Here is a 19,357-nt window from a genome sequence, read left to right on the forward strand (position 1 = left end):
ATTAAAAGAAGAAATACATGAATAAAAAGTTACGGTGCAGTTTAAGATGTGAATATTTCACACAGGAGTTCCACTTTACTGATGCCTTTTTAGCGAAAGAGTCTTTCAAGACATCCGCGGCTAAGGAGTGAAGCAGAAGGAAGTGTTGAACAGTGTTGTGTAAAGTACAAATTCTCCGTCAGCTACATGAAAGTAAGAACACCTGTCGTCGGTGAAACGCCCCTCCTTACTTTGACGTTGTCTGATTATATAATCATATGCGCGGGCCACTAGTGTCTGTTGATCTCCAGATTAACAGCAGCATGAGAATAACCTGCCGAAAGTGCCGATGCTCCATGGCGGAGGCTCCGCTAGAAATTGCCGGGATTTGCGTTTTTACCCCCTTAATATCTGACCAATGGTTGAACAGCATTTCCGTGGACATGACTTGTGTTTAAAGTTTATAGTCCGTTTGAGTTTTGCCCGAACGCAAACCGAACCTTCTGAAAAATGAAGCAATGTAACAAACTGTGGTCTGGTGCGCACCAGAGAGCGGACTATTAGGTGTAAATGCACCCTAAATGTGTCTGTCATCCGCATAACTATGGTAACTTATTTTTATTGTTTTTCATTATCTGATACAATTTTTTTTTTTTGTATAAATTCTTAGTGAAATTGATACTGTTGACTCAGTACTACTTGGACTACTCCCACAAGTACAATCAAGTATTTTGTATTTTTACTGTGTACTTTTTCAGTAATCCCCTGTCAAACTCCCATCCAGAGTACAATAATGCATGTTCCCAGCGATTACCGTAAAGCTAACCAGATTTAAATAAAAGACTGGGTGAAAACCAGGTGAAAACATGCAAGTGCACGACTTTTATAAGGGCGAATATTGTGTAAATCTGTCCAGCTGTTGTAGCCTAGTATATCTTTATCATTCACAGTAAAACGCGCAGGGGCTTTTCTTTGGGTGTGTTCTGCTGCACAGCACTCAGGTAATTACGGTAATGATCCCGTTCTCCGGTTTTCCCGTTTTCCCTGTGGCCCTATTGAGTGAGTACTAGCGGAGTCTGCCTGCTGCCTGCTTGCCTGCCTGGGAATTTTAAAGCACATCAGCGGCCACTGCCATGGCTGAACGCCGCGCCTTCGCCCAAAAAATCAGCAGGTAAATGACTTGAGACCCCGAAACGAGCTGGTTTAAGGCCCACTGAGCCCCAATGTAGGTTGCTGTCAGACCCCCACTGAGGGGACCCTGTGGAGGAGGCCCGGACAGCAGCATAGCCTGGCTGCTAGCCGCTTGTTAGCCATATCGGCAGAGATGCTCAGACCCACCCAGACAGAAAGGGACACCGCTAGCTGCTAGTCTCTCACACCCCTACAGGCGCAGAGGAGCAATATGTAATAATGTTATAATACATGTATAATGCCAAAGCCGTCCTTTGGTTTTGAGTTATTATACGCAGCGAAAATGATCTAGTGTGAACTGAAAACCGATCATTTTGGACAATAAACGCTAGCTATCGTCCATACAGTAGCTAACGATGGGGGGCTAGGTAACGTTACTACTGGCCGAGATGAGACTGAACTTTGTTGACTTATGTTTTGATCAAGAACCCACTAATAAGGGGGAGCAGATGATTGTTATACAGGAAGACTGGAAACAAAAGACCCCCCCTACAGCTATTACATTGCGATGTATTAATCTCATCCACGCCCGTCAGACAGATCAAAGTAATCTCTTTAACAAAGGGCTTTGTGCTAGCTGTCAAATACCTTCATCCCAAGCAATAGGTAGATAAACAGATATATGAATGGATGCTAGATATAAACAATGATAGACGTTGAGGCTTATATCGTTATTAACTGCTGTCTCTAACAGCCATCCACATACAAATGCTTTGATCGCTGTCATTGTTGATCTTTATTATTGTCAATTAATGTATGGCTAATAATGATAATATGTGTCTATTTTGTATGCAAATGAAAACAAATGCAATGCATATGATATGTTATATTAATTTCCTTAAAAAAAAAAAGTTTAACTTTATGAGCCCAGTTTATTTACCTGGTAGCTACTATTACAGTGTTGAATGAGTTCCCGACAGTTTCTTATTGAAATATGCAAATTGAACACCTCGTGGTTGGTTAACATCAGAACAGACCATCCCATCAGACAGAGATGCTAACTTTTTTAATTTTTAGATGATCAAAATCATCCTCTAATTGGTTGTTTTGATCCTAGCCAACTTGGATATCTTTAGTAGATTTTATTGTTATTGCTGCTAAATGCTATATTTCCAAGAAATGTATTAGCATCTGGTAAACACAACATTTGAAGTGTTGCTATTGCATGCTTCTTATTGGAGAAACACATTTTTACAGATCTGTCACTTAAATACACTAATGAATTAGGCAACAATAATGTGTGAGTGTTAGTTTAATAATACTTGATGTACTCTAGGACAACCCTTCTATCCAGTAACACAGTTTAAAAAACGATGGACTCATAATTCCCAAGAAATATAAGGCATTACCTTTCTGACACAGTTACAAGAGGAAAGTATAAATTATAACCTTCAAAAATGTGCTTTGCTGTTGTATCATACTGCAATTAATGCTCTTAGTGAAGTCTCAGTGAGTTGTATCAACTGTCCGAATATGTGCAGCTGGCTTCTCACTGAGACTCTCCTAAATAAATAAAGGTTACTCTCAGATTAGCCACAACACCGTTGTCCTTGCTCATGTTATTAATTTATCAGTTAAAAAGCAAGTGCCTTTATTATATCTGTTTAGTCATGCTGACATTAAGTAATAGAAGAGAGTGAACATATGTAACATATTAAGGTAAATTACGCAACTTAAAAAGTCAGAGGCTTTGTGTAGAAGGTTAATATCTCAGTTGAATGATTCTCATATTATGATATTTGACATCAGTTTATATTATATTTTCCCTGAGAGTCATTTGTGTTACCATTTTGAGGAGATGGCCTCAAAAGGATGTTTATTAAACCAAGTTATTCCTCTGTGTGTTGACCAGTGCTAAGTGAAGGTCTTCTGACAGGCATTGGGGAGAACTGTGGAATGTGTTTGTGGGTTCAGTGCTGTTGCTTTTCTCCACTAGCGATAGTGCTGCAATGCTGAGGCCACTGGATCACTACTACAGTATATTATTGAGAGTATCTCAAAATGGCAAATTGCATCATTCAGCTGTCATTGTAATGTTCTGCTTAAGACAATAAGCTCCTTAACGTCATCTAGTTTGCAACCTTGTATTTGTAAGATATAAGGTTGTTGTAATCAGCACTATAGTGGCTTTAGTGAAACCAAAACCTGTGAGACGTTTACAGTACTACGCCCTGGCTGATGTGATCACACCTAATCCTCGCCCATCATTACTGTGATCATGGTTAAGAGTTTAAAAAGTAAGCTCTAAACTAGTTATTATGATTTTTCTTTCAGGAAGCAGATTAAAGAAAGGCAGGGAAATGGGTAAGATGGTTTGTTATTATATTAGTATAATGCAATTAGTTTGTAAATCATAATTGTTGGATCCTTATAGTCTTGTTTATACCTGTGTAACTTCACCTTGAGTCCTCAGTGTCTGGTTTTTATCCTTGGTTCTTATTTGTTATTTGTTTGTGTCACTTTGGACTACTTGCTGCGTTGTTGTTTTGTTCAAGGCAAAGGTCTCTGAGTGGTTTTGGTGTTTGCTGTGATTTAAAGGACCTGTGTATGTGTATGACAACAGCAGCGGTTGAACACCTAGACATTTTTGCTTACCACTGGAGTCCAGAGGTTTTCATTTGTGTCTTTCTTCTCTGTCTCGGTGTAATATATGACATGATTCTGTCCAAGGAGACACAAAAAGAAAAGCCTAAAAGGACAGGAAGTGGTAATGTTAGTCGGCGTCTGCTTTGAGATTTGCAAAATCAAGCAGCATGAAAAAGTGTCATAACACCTCTCCTATACAGTTTCAAATACTGAACCGAACAATGCTAGAATATTGAATAACACTTGCATCACAGTATTCAATTAAAGTATGAGGTTACATTGGCTTTGAACTGTTCAGTTAGTTTTAGTTTTCTGTTTATTCTCAGCCATATCAGAGGGACAAATACCACAGTTTTCATACTACAGTGGCACCACAGCCTCGCAGCACTGATTATACCTCATTTTATTTCAATATTGGTTATAAAAAAATGACCTGTATACTGACCCCTAGTAGTATTAAAGCTGTGTAGTGCTATAGTATGTTTTTTGTGATCCTCAGCCCTAAATAAAAGCCCTAATTAGGCTAGCATGTATCTTTGACTAATGTGTAGATCATGACCTGGACTGTAAAGATGCACTGTCTGTATTCACTCTCTCCTCTGGTTGCAGGACTGTGGCAGCAGAGGTGAGGAAGCAGATAGCTGGCCAGTATGGAGGCTCCCCACAACTCTTCAAAAACATCAACGTTGGGGCCACAACAACCAACACAGTGAGTCTTCTCAAAGACCATGTAAAGACCACAGCCTAATATCGACATCCTGTCTCTGATCATAATCATACAAGTGTGACAGCTGATGCTGCTGCATTGTCTGAAACTGTTTAGATACTGTTGATTTTTCACATTTGCCCAAGTGCATTTCTGGTGTTTGTTATGTTGGGAAACAAACGCCCAAGATGAGGATCTGTCTGCTCACAGGCCGTTGTGTGTTTTGCTGCAAAGAAATCACATACTGGGCTAGATGGACATGCTGTGATGAAATTAAGATTTGGAATATACTATTTATCTAACCACTATTTTAAATATCTGCGTTTTTTTAAGCGTTCAGATATTCAAATATTATATATATCAAATATTCATTCATCCATTCAGCACCATTGCATATTTTTCAATGGTACAATGCTCAAGCAAATGCAATATTTATCAATGTGGATATCTGCTGTGCACCATACTATTACAACCTAAGACAATGATGTCATATTATGTATTGTAATGGCCAAAAAGCTGTTGTTTACGTCTTGCTACCACTGATTGGCCTGGTCACCACATCCAGTCATTCTGCAGTGTTTGTGCAGTAAAAAATGAAAGAGGTCAGACAGTGTTTGTTAAAGGGGCCGTGTCAATTGCCCCTCAGCAGCCCTGAGCAACAACACTAGCAAACACTCCCCCTCTCCTCCTTAATTAAGCTACTGTTGGCTTTTAATTAAACTGTGAAAGGTTATTGTGTCCAAATTCCTCTGGAGGAGAGAGGGGGACACAAACACACAGACACATTCACACTTAAACTGAATCTGCCAAAACAAATATTCCCCTTGGGTTTATTATATGAGAGGCAGAGAAAGAGCCATGAAACAATTAGTCTGAGCTGGAAGTGGCAGACTAATCTGGGAACTTCTTAAAAAAATCGCACATGAACACATGGTCTTAAAACTCCAACTGGAGACTCGTAGACTTTACCAAGGCACTTATGTACAATAGGCAAGGTGCAGACAGGATAGCTGATGGTGTCTTTACAGCGAATGATCTTTTACTTGTCATCTCCCACCAGGTTCCCCTCACAGAGGCGGTGGAGCCGGTGGATTTTGAGGAGTACCTCATCACTCACCCTCCCCTCGTTGAGTCGGGTCCCCTCAGAGATCTGATCGAGTTTCCTCCAGATGATATTGAAGTCATCCACACACCCAGGGAGTGTCGCACAGTGGCGCAAGCCGTCCCAGAGGAAGGGTAAGGGTGCTAGTAGCTGGTGTTAAAGTTCAGTCTTGCTCCATATGTTTCAGTGTAAGTATGGTTAGGAGCTGAAATGAAGTAACACATGTATACAAAGCACATTATTTATATTAACTGGACAATACAAGGATTAGAAAACAATTGTTTATATATTCAATCTTCAAATTTTAATAGCAAATCACAACGTTTATATATATTTTTTTTTAATTAGATACAAACCTAAAAACGTACAAAAGTCTGACTGTTGCTATTTAAATAAAGCTTGTTTGATGAATTGGGTCTGTCTGGTTGCAGGGACACTGACACTCATGTCAGAGACTGCGTCAGATCCTACACAGAAGACTGGGCTATCGTCAACAGAAAGTAAGGCTTCACCAGATTTCACATTTGAACTCTTTAGAATTCAAATGTAAAATAGTATGACTTTGGTTGAGAATTCATTTGAAAGAAATGACTGCTTTAACCTCAGATACCACAAGCTTGGCACAGGGTTCAACCCTAACACTCTGGACAAGCAGAAGGAGCGTCAGAAAGGCCTGCCCAAACAAGTGTTCGAGGCCGATGAGATGCCAGACAACAGCAGCTACCAGGATGAGCAGGTACCAGGTCAAATAAAAAAGAGTTTACCAAAATACTGTTCATGCGGGTTGGCCTGCATGTTACACTCATTTGTTTTGTGTTGTATTGTCCTGTAGGATGACCTGAAGCGCCGGTCGATGTCTATAGATGACACCCCACGCGGCAGCTGGGCCTGCAGCATCTTTGACTTGAAGAACTCCCTCCCTGACGCCCTCCTCCCTCACCTCCTGGACCGTGCCGCCAATGAAGAGATAGACAGGCACAATGAAGAGCATCGCAAAGCCCACCGCCACCGCGAAGTCTTTGCTCTGCACCCTGCCCTGGATGAGGTAGAGTTCACCTATTCACTTAGCTGGAACCTTTATTGGTGCATATAAATGTAAAATGTTTGTTATTCTGTCCGAGTAAGCCAATGAAGTCAACATTTAAAACCATTCCCATGATGTGTGTAATTGTCTTTGAAATCCAAACATAGACATACAGAACATAACAGTGTTGAAGATCATTTTACCTGATTTTCTTTGTATACAATCTTCTCTGTGGATTTGTAGGAGGAGCCCATTGAGCGCCACTGTGTGCCTGAAGTACCCAAAGAACACCTTGGCCAAAGGCTACTCGTCAAGTGCTTGTCCTTGAAGTAAGTGTTGGACAGCGTTTAAAAAAAAAAGCCTTTTTGCACTTTTATTTTACTGCGGCTTTCTGCTGACCCACTCGTTTTTCTCTCCCCTTGAAGGTTTGAGATCGAAATTGAACCGATATTTGCTAGTTTGGCCTTATACGATGTCAAGGAAAAGAAAAAGGTAAGCTGTTATGCTTTCCTCAGTCTTCTCAGCCCTGAGTTGTTGGGTCACTTTTGCAAACCATTAAAATTGTTGGGTAGCCACAATGAATTTGATGAGTAGACTATAACATTTTATCTGGCCCTGTTATGTTTGTGGGACTGCAGTTAAATCATACACTGGAACCATGTATCTTTCTAAAGAAGACCATCCACTGCCGGTTCCTCTCCACCTCCTTTTAGCTGACAAACACTAGAGGGTAGCAGTTGCCTTGATAAGTAGATCTCTCATATATATTGCTCTGCACAGGAGCTCTATTACTTTACAAGTGGGTCATTTGTCAAGGAAATGTTATCATGTTTGTCGGCCACCTTGAGCAGGAAATCAGGCTGCAGTAACACAGCCAGTAACTCAAAAAAAGGCTACTGTTTTTCATGGTTTGGTCATAGGATTACATTAGCACATGTGTTATATCTATGTTATAATCAACTGTGTGTCTGTTTGAATGGGTTCCTCAGATATCGGAGAACTTTTTCTTCGACCTGAACTCTGAGCAGACAAAGGGAATGCTGCGTCCGCACACTCAGACAGCAGCCATCTCCACGCTGGCCCGCTCCGCCATATTCTCCATCACCTACCCCTCCCAGGATGTCTTCCTTGTCATCAAGGTCAGTTATGATATTATTTCCTCAGAATTGTCTTGCAAATAAATGTACGAGTAATAATATCATATTTCCAAATATAGGAAAAACCTTATTTATTTATTTTTTTACTTTTCGAGGATACAAAACACTTGTAGGGTAGTTTTGTGGGTGAAGATTCCCACAGATATTTTCAGTCTTAGCAAGTGCAGTAATCAAACCTTTTAAAAGTGACAGTAACGGAGGAATTATTTTTCTGAAATGTTTTTGTATGGTTTTGCTAATCGTTAATTCCTTCATGGCAGCAAAACGTGTTACGCGAGCCGTTAGAAACTTCTGAAGTTTAAACCTGAAAAACGACCAATATTTGATGCTATTATCAAAAGATCTTAAAAAAGACTTTTCTTGCAGAAGTGAATTACAAAAGACAGTGTCGTCTTATTTGTGAGCCAGTACTTTAGTATAAAATATGATTGGCTTTTATTTGCCTGTTGATTGTATGTGCTGTATGATCTTTTTGTTGCTGTGTTTGAGGGAAGTGACTAAGTTGTTTGTGTTGTGTCCCCAGCTGGAAAAGGTACTGCAGCAAGGGGATATTGGAGAGTGTGCTGAGCCCTACATGGTTTTCAAAGAGTCCGATGCTGCAAAGGTAGGATCAGGGTGAATTAAATGTTGAAATGCACCTAAAACATTTTGAGGCTAATATAATAATCCTCATACAGATAATGCCTTTTATCCAAAATGTTATCCACATATTCATCAACGTGTCTTTTCCTGTAGAATAAAGAGAAGCTGGATAAGCTCCGCGGACAGTCAGAGCAGTTCTGCCAACGGCTTGGCCGCTATCGCATGCCTTTCGCCTGGACCGCCATCCACCTGATGAACATTGTGAACAGTGCTGGCAGCCTGGAGAGAGACACGGAGCTGGAGATGAGCCTCTCAGGTGGGACATTTCACTTTGAACACATCCCTTTGGGTGGTAACTTTAAAAACACCGTATGCATCAAGTGCGGAGGACAAAGAAAACCTTGGTGAATGTTTTTGCCGACTCACTGTCTCAATGTTGCAGTTCTCTGGGGGCAGAAAAAAATAGACATGGGAGTCACACAGGAAGATCATGGGCTCAGTCAATCCCACACTGTAAAATCTTTATCTAAAATCAACTTTACAACTACAGAGATCAAAACATCCAAACCAGACAGCGATCCATATTGTTCCCTGGTGAGCTATTTTGAGTTTGACCTTTGGTGTTTGTCTAACCTCCGACCTCACAAGGTGTCTAATGCTGACTGTGGTGGCTGCGTGTTCGCTGGATGACAGATAGAAATGTATACACGCTCTGACACGTGGGAAAGAAATGTGGGATTATTTGTGAGTCAAAGTGAAATCTGTCGACATTCAAAATGTAAACAATTAAAAAGCTTTTATTGTTGTTTTCCCGGTATTTGCAGAGAGAAAAGGCTCGTGGTCAGAACGGAGGAACTCCAACATCATGGGAAGGCGTTCTCTGGAGAGGACCACCAGTGGAGACGAGTCATGCAGTCTGACAGGCTTTAGACCTGCAACACTTACCATCACTAACTTCTTCAAACAGGTCTCCACAATCACATATGTTATTTAGTAAATAATATATCATACACTACTCTGCTTTGTCATTTTGTTTTGGATTTTTACACACTGCACATGTGTGTTTTAGGAAGGGGACAGACTGAGTGATGAGGACTTGTATAAGTTCCTAGCTGACATGAGAAGGCCTTCTTCCGTGCTGAGGAGACTCCGACCCATCACAGGTACAAACTACATTTGAGTTCTTGATGCCCTTGATTATCATCTCGAACCAGTGTTCCATTGAATTGCTGGAAAAATGTAACAATTGAAAAACGTTTTCTCTTTCCTCTCTTCCCCGTTTACCCAATGACTCCCGTTCTGTCCTCTGTGACTGCCACCACAGCCCAGTTGAAGTTGGACATTTCTCCAGCTCCAGAGAACCCTCACTATTGCTTGACCCCTGACCTTCAGCAGGTCAAACCTTACCCAGACAGCCGGGTACGCCCCACCAGGGAGATCCTCGAGTTCCCTCCCAGAGACGTCTATGTGCCAAACACCAAATACAGGTACAGAAAAACTACGCGTGTGTTTCCTATCTTTCTGTTTAGTATTTTCATTTGTTAAGATAAAGCATTATTGTCAAAACGATTGCAAAAACCAAAGGCTGTTTTATCTGATTTGACATTCAGGACTAGCCTAATTTGCTTACAAGTGGATTAACACGTGGATTAACACATGCAAATATTACATTTAATCAGTTATTGTTGTCTAACTTCACGGCCCATTCTTGGTATTATGTGTTAAATGATCTGTGGACTACTACAGAGGGATATTCTTACTGTTTATTCAGTAAGAGATGACATTCTCAATCAAAGCCAAAACACACATTCACTGTGCAGAATTCAAGATTTGCACAGTGAGGACTGCCACTGTGTTTGTTAATGTTCACCTGGTGTAATGTGGCGGTGTTGCATCTGAACTGCTACAGTATATCTGTCAAGGTCATTTTGAGGGATGTCTTTAATACCGGACGCTGGTGCTGACAAGGCCAGTGGTAGCCTTGCTGTTTATCTGCAGATAACCGTACGCCTCCTTTTTGTAGATTAACTAATGCCAGACATAATTGAGAGCCAGCAGCACTGGGCGAAAGGAAACATACTGCATACTTGCATTTTTTATTCTGATGTGAAAGTTGATTGATAAACCTTTCAAGCATAAATAAATGGCAGCTATACTTTATGAGGTCATTGAACCTGAACAGTGATTCTGGAGAGTACAGGCCTTAAGCTGAAAAACATGCCACTTTCTTTTATACTTTGAACTATCACATAGCAGATAACAGCTATATGAAAGCAAGTCCAATTTTTAAGGGGGCTTTTACATTTAGAATTTCTGCTATTATATTGTGTAAGCCAATTTAATACTGCACAACCCACAAGATCGTCAGATCACTATAACCTACACAGCTTGCTGTCTTGAAGTTTGTGAGGTTTCCACACTAAATGACTGACCTTAAAGAGCAACACATTACAAAATCATTTTCCATATGGAATGTGATGGCAGCATTTCACCTTCATGTAACACTAAGATTATATGAAGGCCATTTATTGGCATTCATTTTCTTTTCCTCCTAAATGTATTTGGTTTAATACAAAGTTATAAATCAACACACTATAAAAATGTACTTGTGAATTGGTCATTTATTCAAGATCTTTATTTTGACTTCATGAATATGAGGATGTGTTGGTATGAGGAACAGTTAGAGTACAGTTAGTTATTTTGTTATGATGGACAAGAGTCAATATGACTCGATAACAGGAAATGTATGGAAATTATATTTTTCTAGCAATGCCATCATAAATCATTTAATAGCATGAGTATAGTTTAAATACTTAACATAGTAAAAAAAACACAGAACAAACAAAGCAAGAAAAACTCATCAGTCTGCAGCCAAAGCTTTGTACCTCCACTTTTTGTACTATATATAACTGCTGACGTGCCGCTACTCGACAGATTGTTTTCCATGAAACTAGCGATAAAACAAGAAACAATAACAACATTTTCACTGCAAAAAAGTCACAAGCAGTGACAGTTTTTGAGATGCTGGAGGTGCATTGTTTCTCTTGAACATTGACTTATATCATTCCGATGCCTTATGTCATAAGTGTTGGTATTTCTGTCTTTAGCTCCTGGGAACATGCAAAAGCTTCACATCACTAAGATAATAAACATTTTTTAATAACTCAGTAAACAAATAGCTATTAAATACATTTAGGTTCACTGAAATGATAACCAAGAAAGTGTATAGAGTTGCTTAATAATCTCTCCTCACAGTTGTCTTTCCTACTTTAGTACTGTGGCCTTTTGCAGGCGGCACTGAATCAGACTGCTGATGTGGATCAATATGTCCATTTAGTCAGTGATTGCAGATGTTGCATAATGACACAACTGTCCTTGCTGGGTCACACCCAATAGGTCAATGACCTGTGTGACATGGTTGCATCATTGAGACAGTGCAGCATTTTCTGGCGTGTTACATTTTGGCCTGTTATCTATTGGCTGGCACCAAACCTCTGACAAAACGCTGTTAAGATACAATCCGTTTAATAAACTAAAAATGTGTCTGTGTTACTACACTTTCCACATCTATAGAACTTTTTGTCTGAGCATTAGATCTTATCAGTGTTTGTATACAAAAAAGGTTAGTAGTGTGAAAAGGTAGGATTTGACGGGTTCACTTGAAGCCATCAGCTGCAGGGGCCGATCGTAGGGTCATCTTGGTCGTCTTGAGTGAGTATGAGGGCCCTGTGCCAGGCTTCCAGTGGATGCCCTTCCTCCTCATAGAGCGTCCTTTTGCCCTCAACCACAAATACCGTCCATTAAGGTTGGTTTCTCTGCAAGCATTAAACCACCAACCACCTGCCAAGGGGTCAGGACGAGAACCATATGTTTTAGAACAACACTCTTTACTACCAAAAAAACATTTCTGATTCAGCTTGGTAGAATGCTTACCTGTGTAACTGCGAGAGCAGTTGGAGTTTCGGTGGTTTTCATTATTTCTGTCCGTTGTGGAGAACCTCATGCCGGTGCTGTTGGCCATGGCATCAGGCAGGTCACCAGAATAGTTGCTGACATACAGGCTGTAGCCCATGGAGGGACCCTCTAGTGTGAAGCTGTACTCAGCCCAGTGGTTCCCCTCCTTCCAGTCCTCCAAGTCAACACGCAGGACGTAAGCTCCCTGCTGTGTGAAGCTGTGGATCTTCTTTAGGCCCAACCAGAAGTTCTCTGCATAACACAACAACCCATTTGATATCTTTGTAGGATAGCTATTATTTGAAAACACATGCCTATTTTGTCTGTTTGCAAGGAATCTCTAAAGGTTAACGATGGGTTTGTATAGAACCTTTTTTTTTGGTGGGAAAAGTCTCTTTGCACAATTTACAAAGGATTACAAATCAAATGAAATTGGAAATGCGCTGGCTTATACTTTTTCCTAGTATTGATAGTTTCTCTCTCGTAGCTATTTAATTCTATCATTTATCAGTCATACTTTGTCTCTTATAAGCTTAAAGAAACTCATCTGTAATCAGAGCAGACAGGCACGTCCAAACACTAGTTTCCATTTGCCCTTGTTGGACTGCTGCATCAAACTATACTTTTTAACAATTAGTTTGTTAGTAACAATTGAATACCATGCCTGCAGGAGCCGCTACGGTGGAATGTTACATGACTGTGTCTATGAAATGATTCAGTCTGACTCAGTAAGTGCTGCAGGGAAAGCTTTGGTTCAGGGTTGATACGTAGCAATCACTATTTCCTATAACCAGCCCAACAGAATGTTATTGCAAATGTACTATTGTACATATGACAAGTGAAGATAGGTCTAAATTGAAATGTGTATAGTTTTGGCAAAGGGTAACATTTCCATATTTGAAGTAAATATACTCACTTTCCAGATCTCCAAAGCCTTTTTCATATTTCTCCCATAGCTGTTCAAAATCCAATGAATCATCGACCCTGCGTTGGATAACAGTTGACCCCCCGTCTGTAGAATGGATTAACACAATTCAAGTCCGGTTACTCTTGTACAAGCCACAGAAAAGTTTACACAAGGATCAGGAAGCCTCCTTTTGATAGATAACGTCAATGGGATAAAACCCCATTATTTGCCCTTATAGATAACCCCTTCCTGTGGCTATCTAGCTAGATAACCTTTGGTTTTTTGGTCCTTGTTGATTTAAAAAAGTGCAACAATTGCATAATTTCATTGTTTAAATACAAGTGTTTTCTGAATAAAGAAACAGTATATGATGTTCTCATTTAGTGCTTATATTACTATGGTCTTACCCACCTGAACCCATTTCGCAGTAAACCTTGAATGGTTCAGATTCGCTTGGTTTGATGACATAAATTCCACTGTTTGCCTCTCCTTTGGTAAACAACTCACTGCAGTCCCTTGGCAGGTCTGAAACACAATTAAGAAAATCAAAATGAGTGCTTACAAATGTGTGTTCTCTTTTTATTTTCAAGACATTTCATATTCATCTCAACAACTTAAAATGACTGATAATATTTTTTAAATATCTTTACCATTCACATCTAGGTCAGTTGAGTTTCCTGTCAGATATTCAAACATGTCTGCAGGGACTGAATCCATTGGCTTATCGATTGCATCCTGAAAGCTGTCATAGTTAAGCTGCAAGACAATGGAAATACGATCTGTGAAGTCTAATGAGGTTGTCAGCTTGAAATAGCAGAGTTTCCCTCCACATGGTCATTTGTCATTTTCCCATAAAGCAACATTTGCATAGATAACATTTAGGATCTAATTACGTTCTCAAAGTTGGCAAAATGTAGTGAAAGCATTTAGAACAGTTTTCTACCTTTTCCTCCAGTCTTTTAATGTTGGTTTTCTGGTTGTCGAGCTGATCATGCTGCTCCTTCACAGCTACCAGCAGATTGTTGATTGTTTTCTCTTGTGATTCAATGACTTCCTGGAAATACCACAATAAAAACATTTATTGTCCATGCAACATGTGGGCGAATATCAGTTTGTCTTTAGTATTTATTTTCTTTATTGCGTAGAACTTATCAGTAACACAATTGAAAACAAGAGAGAATAAGTCAAACTAAAACACACAACTTATTTATAACTTTGCTTTTCTATTGTTGGTAACAATTGTATAGCCTGTCTCATTATTGTTATATTTACATCATCTTAGTGGAGACACTGCAACAGATGGTTTATCAATAATCTGTATTGTAATTACAGTAACAGATCATGGTCATAAAACAATGTATGTTTTTCTTGGACCCATTGCTTTTTCTGAGTGAGGAGTCATTTAAGTGTTGTGTTGATGTTATTCAATTTAGTAAAGTTCAACAAATGCATTTCCATTGATGGCTGGATTTGAGTGAAACTTTTTAAGCCGTTTTCTTTTGCTTGCTTTTATCTTTTATATATATGCGGAAATCACCCACTAACTGACCCAATCTTGAATGAGGAACTCTATGAGCTGCTTACCCTGAGTGCTGTGATTTCGCTAAGCTGCTCAGCGGGGATAATCCTCTGCGACAGTCCCTGCAGTCGCTCCTCCAGGTTCCCCACTTTGCTCTGCAGCTGGGTACGCTCCTGAAGGATGCCGTTGATCTTAGAGTTGATTTCCATGGACAGGTTCTTAATCTCCTCATTGTTGGTCTTCAAGAAACTGGTGGTCTTCTTCAGTTCCTCCTCTTCCTCCTTGATCTCAGAGGTTACCACTGAGAGCTGGTAGAAGGAGCGGTCGAAAATGTTCAACTTTTGGAAGATGTCGTTGATTTGGCCCTTAGTTTTGTGCACAAACTCCCGTAAACTCTGACCTAGCTGAAGGAGGCCGTTAGCGAGTAGACGAACATCGTCCAGCATAGCAAAACGAGACTTGGCCTCGGCTGGGCTCGCTGCAGTGGTGAGGGCAGAGGTGGGCACGGTGGTGGACTGAGCCCTACCTGAGGTCACCAGGGGAACGGTAGAAGATGAAATAGAAAGAAGCAGCAACAGACAATAAAGCTTCATCGTGACGTTCTTGTCCAGTCCTTGAATATGTTCTAACGACTGCTCCTGCTTTCCTCTACTCAGCGCTCCTTTCTCTCCCTCTGCCTCTAACCCAGACCTCCTTGCTGTTTAAATGAAGTGAGCAGCAGGCTGCCCCGTGTTATATACTGCTCTCCCAGTAGAGGAGGTGGGGATTAGTTGATCATTACTATGTTTTAGCTCTGTACCCCACCTCCTCCCAAATCCCCCTCGAGCCCTCCCTCTCTGAACAAACAAATCACAGCAGTGAGCGAATGACATATGCACCCCACCCCCCTTCTGTACTACCCATTTAACCTCAATCCCCTCTCCATACCACACCCTGCCTACCCTGTTCTCTATCTGTGGTGCAGAGCTTTAGCTGATCAGCAGAATGCCAACAATGGCATCACAGGTTTTTGATGGATCGTCACTCTGATCAATCACCAACCTTATAACCCTGCACACGCACATTGCTCTGATTGATATTGCTGTGTGTAATTAATGCTCCCGGGTTTGATTTAACAGCGTGCTGAATCAGCCCAGCACCAGGCTCTCTCTCTCTCTGTCTGACTGTCTCGCTCTCTCTCTCTCACCCTCCCTCCTTACACTCTCTTTATGTGGGGAGGAAGTGAGCCTGTCATTAGTGCCCGGGTTGTGCTTCTAGGCATGAATGATGTTGGAGAGTTTGGACAGTGTGTACTCATCATCTCTGTTTTATTGCTCGGCTTCTTTAAGTTTGTCATGCCTTGTGTGATCATTTGTAATGCCACCACACATGAGATGGGGAATATAGTATCCTGATGAGCTTGGAGGTTTCAAAGCAACTTTCCATTGCTCTTAGTCATGTCGTAAAATTACAATCTTTATGGGAAATTCTTAGTAAGTTGTTTCACGCAGACCTGCAATGTTGGTGAAATATGTCCACCTTCAGCCAGGCAGGGGGGGAGGAGGTAATCAGCCAAATGACTTGGTGTTGTATTTAATTGGAATATAAATATTTACTATTGTGGCACACTGTGCTGCTGCTTCCACAACCCCTGAAGTAAGCATGTCCTGCTCTGCGGCGTGGCAGCGCAAAGTAATCATAGCATTTAATGACTAATCAAGACTCAAAATTGGTTCTCCAACTTTTACTATTTTTCTTTTTCTTAAATTATATTTCCATTCATCAGTCACTTTGTGTAGCCAAATACCTTGTCATAAACAGCAAAACATACTGGAATATTTGGCTTTGATTTCAAGTGGAAACATTTTTGGCTGTTACAGTGCACCTTATAATACCACACAGTCAGTTTAATGAGCTTTCTCTAGTAATTTGCGGTTATAAGGATGGATTACCGCAGGTCTCAGTAATGAGGGTCTGCCTCTGTTTTTGTATGGACAGAGCAGAAAGAAAGGGTCCTATGGAAAAGAAAGATTTGGCCACAGACTGAGTGAATGTGCCAGGAATTTGCTTGAGCAGCATAAAGCTGGTAATGATATACAACATCCGTCATGCCAGCCCAGTGGTTAGCGTTGTGGTTAGGCAGCAAGGGGGTTAAGAGTTTCAACCTGACGTGCCCTTCTGGGGCCAGTATATGTGGAGCTGCCATGCTCTGCTCAAGTTATAATTTAGTTGGCCGTTTAAATAACGGGATATCCTCGATGGAGAGCTATTTTTGTTTTTTATCTTTTACCTTGATACAATTTAATTTGATTCAAATTCCTAATCGTCAATCTCTAGCTTTACTTTTTCCTACTATGCATACTCTCAGTTATCCCTGAGATATTCTTTTGTACTGTTTCTAGGTATTCTTATTCTGTACATTGATCACCTCTTATGTTGACCTCTGGGTGAAAGGACTGCTCAGATGTGCTGTGAGGCAGTCCTTTATGGTGTTATACCTTTGTCCATCCACCCATCCTTTGTTTATCACGAGCTGAAAATAAAAATGATATTCACTCAATATTGTAACACCTTATTGACTGGGTATGTATGTTTGTATTGAGTTCATTATTTATGAGTGTAAACCCAGTTCTAAATCAAATTGAGGTGCTCTTCTCAGCACCTTCACCAATATTGTGTTGTCCACTAAATGGCAGACTCACTATTTATTTACTATTCCTTGTCTCCATACTCTGAATTGATAGAGTGGGGTAATTTCATCTGGCCTACTGGTGAGAAACGTAGTTTTCAAACAATGACTCTCTTCCCTAATTTAGCCCCTGTACCAGTAGCTGTCATCGTACAGTAGGGCTGTTCGATTATGGCAAAAATCATAATCTCGATTATTTGGGTCAATAATTGATATCACGATTATTAAAAACAATGATCCATTTACTTTGAAAACATCATTTTACTGGAGAAAAAAAATGTGACCAGTATGTTTTTAACAGTTGATTACCCTGAACTTTAAGTATAATTCACCCAAAAAATCAATACAAAATGTTTTTAAGAAAAAAAAGAAAAAAAAAGTAATAATAATAATAAAGAAATAATCGTTTTATTTCGATTACGTTGTTTTCGTAATCGTTGCAAGCCATAATTGTAATTGCGATTAATGAATTAATGAATTAATACGATTAATTGAGCAGCCCTATCGTACAGGGTGTATTGGTAGTTCACAGTATTTACGGGTACTTATCAACCAAACAGGAATCTGATCAGCTGAGCTGACCAATGAACTGATCACTGATACTTGTCCTCACCCTACATATATGGGGATTTATCAGATTTTCCACAGCGAGGCCATCTATTTCTATTCAAATTCAACAACCCACTTTAGAGCTGCCAGTGTTATTGCTAGGACCTGCTAGATGGAGGGGAGGAGAACAAGGGAAGGGTTGTATCAGACCAAATAGATTCCCACGCTTCCCTGTCAGTTGTGGTTCCAGCTGTGGTCTCTGTGGGGCCGGCCCCCACAGACCCCACTACGTCACTGCGGTTTGTCAGCTGATCCCGAGATTCCCGGGCCTCCTCCCACTTCCCAGCAGTGTAGTAACCAGTGTTTTTGAGAGTAAAGTACTATTACTCTAGCTGACAACAATGACAACAAAAATCAGGGCTGTAGAATATGCCAACTTCTTTGAGTATTTATGAAATGTTAATTCTAATAAATGGTCCATCTTATTTCTTATCATGAACAATTTCATGTTTTTTTTAACTAACAAGAGACATATTAACCAAGGCCCACCATAAGAATTATGACAGGAGAAAGTGCTACTTTCCATATTATTTTAGACACTATAACATTAATTGAGTTTTGTTTCTGATGCTTTTATTTGTGTATGTCAGAACAATATATTGAGATTTTTATTTGCCATTACTTCAATAACATAATTTATGAATGACTTTGTTTTTCTCTCTTTGTGTGTGTCTTTTAGGAATCTGCTGTATGTGAACCCTCAGAGTCTCAACTTTGCAAACCGCCAAGGCTCTGCCCGCAACATCACAGTCAAAGTGCAATTTATGAATGGAGAGGACCCAAACAATGCAATGCCGGTACGCTATGATGTCATTACATACATGTGTTCATATAGTCTAGTTAGTCATCCTACTTGTCTTCTTACTGGTATATTTCCTATACTCTAGGTGATATTTGGGAAGTCCAGCTGTGCAGATTTTGCTAAAGAAGCCTATACTACTGTGGTGTACCATAACAGGTAAGTCTATTAACACTTTCTAAAGAGTGCTGTAATGGTGATTGAATGCAGTTAAAACAACACTAATCAAATATCCCATCATAGCTTAGTAGCAATAACCTATTTTCATTTTGTTCAGATGTTAGCATCATTACTCAGGATTTATGTGATGACATATCTTGGCAATGGTGAGCTATGAAAATCTGACATGCTTAGCCTTTTACCCACATGGTCTCCATTATTGTCATGGAATTGGGGGATGAAAAATGAAAAGATCTAATATCCTCCTTTAATTTAACATCTACTTTTAAGTGTCCATCACCCAACCATAATGGTATTCATTAAAGAGGAGCTGGGGTCGACCGTCTAGATATTGTCAAGTGGGTGTCCTTGGCACACGTTTCTTCCATCTCTAAGAGCTCATGGGTCTCTAATA

The 19,357-nt window shown here is 40.1% G+C and overlaps 2 protein-coding genes across 2 annotated transcripts in view; one reads left to right on the forward strand and one right to left on the reverse strand.

The window, feature by feature from the left end:
* The first annotated feature begins 1,036 nt into the window (after positions 1-1,036).
* The window catches only part of dock7 (dedicator of cytokinesis 7), a 47,396-nt gene continuing 29,075 nt past the window's right edge, over positions 1,037-19,357 (forward strand). Inside the window, exons 1-16 of the mRNA XM_010790539.1 lie at positions 1,037-1,150; positions 4,366-4,465; positions 5,523-5,698; positions 5,996-6,064; positions 6,171-6,300; positions 6,397-6,609; positions 6,832-6,917; positions 7,014-7,080; positions 7,578-7,727; positions 8,269-8,349; positions 8,481-8,643; positions 9,152-9,294; positions 9,397-9,490; positions 9,652-9,814; positions 18,664-18,781; positions 18,872-18,942. Coding sequence (XP_010788841.1) covers positions 1,113-1,150; positions 4,366-4,465; positions 5,523-5,698; positions 5,996-6,064; positions 6,171-6,300; positions 6,397-6,609; positions 6,832-6,917; positions 7,014-7,080; positions 7,578-7,727; positions 8,269-8,349; positions 8,481-8,643; positions 9,152-9,294; positions 9,397-9,490; positions 9,652-9,814; positions 18,664-18,781; positions 18,872-18,942 — 1,862 coding nt within the window. The 5' untranslated portion in view covers positions 1,037-1,112. The remainder of the gene's footprint in view (positions 1,151-4,365; positions 4,466-5,522; positions 5,699-5,995; positions 6,065-6,170; positions 6,301-6,396; positions 6,610-6,831; positions 6,918-7,013; positions 7,081-7,577; positions 7,728-8,268; positions 8,350-8,480; positions 8,644-9,151; positions 9,295-9,396; positions 9,491-9,651; positions 9,815-18,663; positions 18,782-18,871; positions 18,943-19,357) is intronic.
* Positions 10,950-15,419, reverse strand: angptl3 (angiopoietin-like 3). Its single transcript, XM_010790522.1, has 7 exons — positions 14,773-15,419; positions 14,132-14,242; positions 13,839-13,944; positions 13,600-13,713; positions 13,198-13,293; positions 12,261-12,533; positions 10,950-12,167 (listed from the first exon to the last, which is right to left on the reverse strand). Exons 1-7 carry the CDS (start codon positions 15,298-15,300, stop codon positions 11,983-11,985), a joined length of 1,413 nt encoding a protein of 470 aa, XP_010788824.1. The 5' UTR covers positions 15,301-15,419; the 3' UTR covers positions 10,950-11,982.

This window comes from Notothenia coriiceps, unplaced genomic scaffold, assembly GCF_000735185.1.
Source record: "Notothenia coriiceps isolate Sejong01 unplaced genomic scaffold, NC01 NC01_scaffold00034377, whole genome shotgun sequence".
Lineage (NCBI taxonomy): Eukaryota > Metazoa > Chordata > Actinopteri > Perciformes > Nototheniidae > Notothenia > Notothenia coriiceps.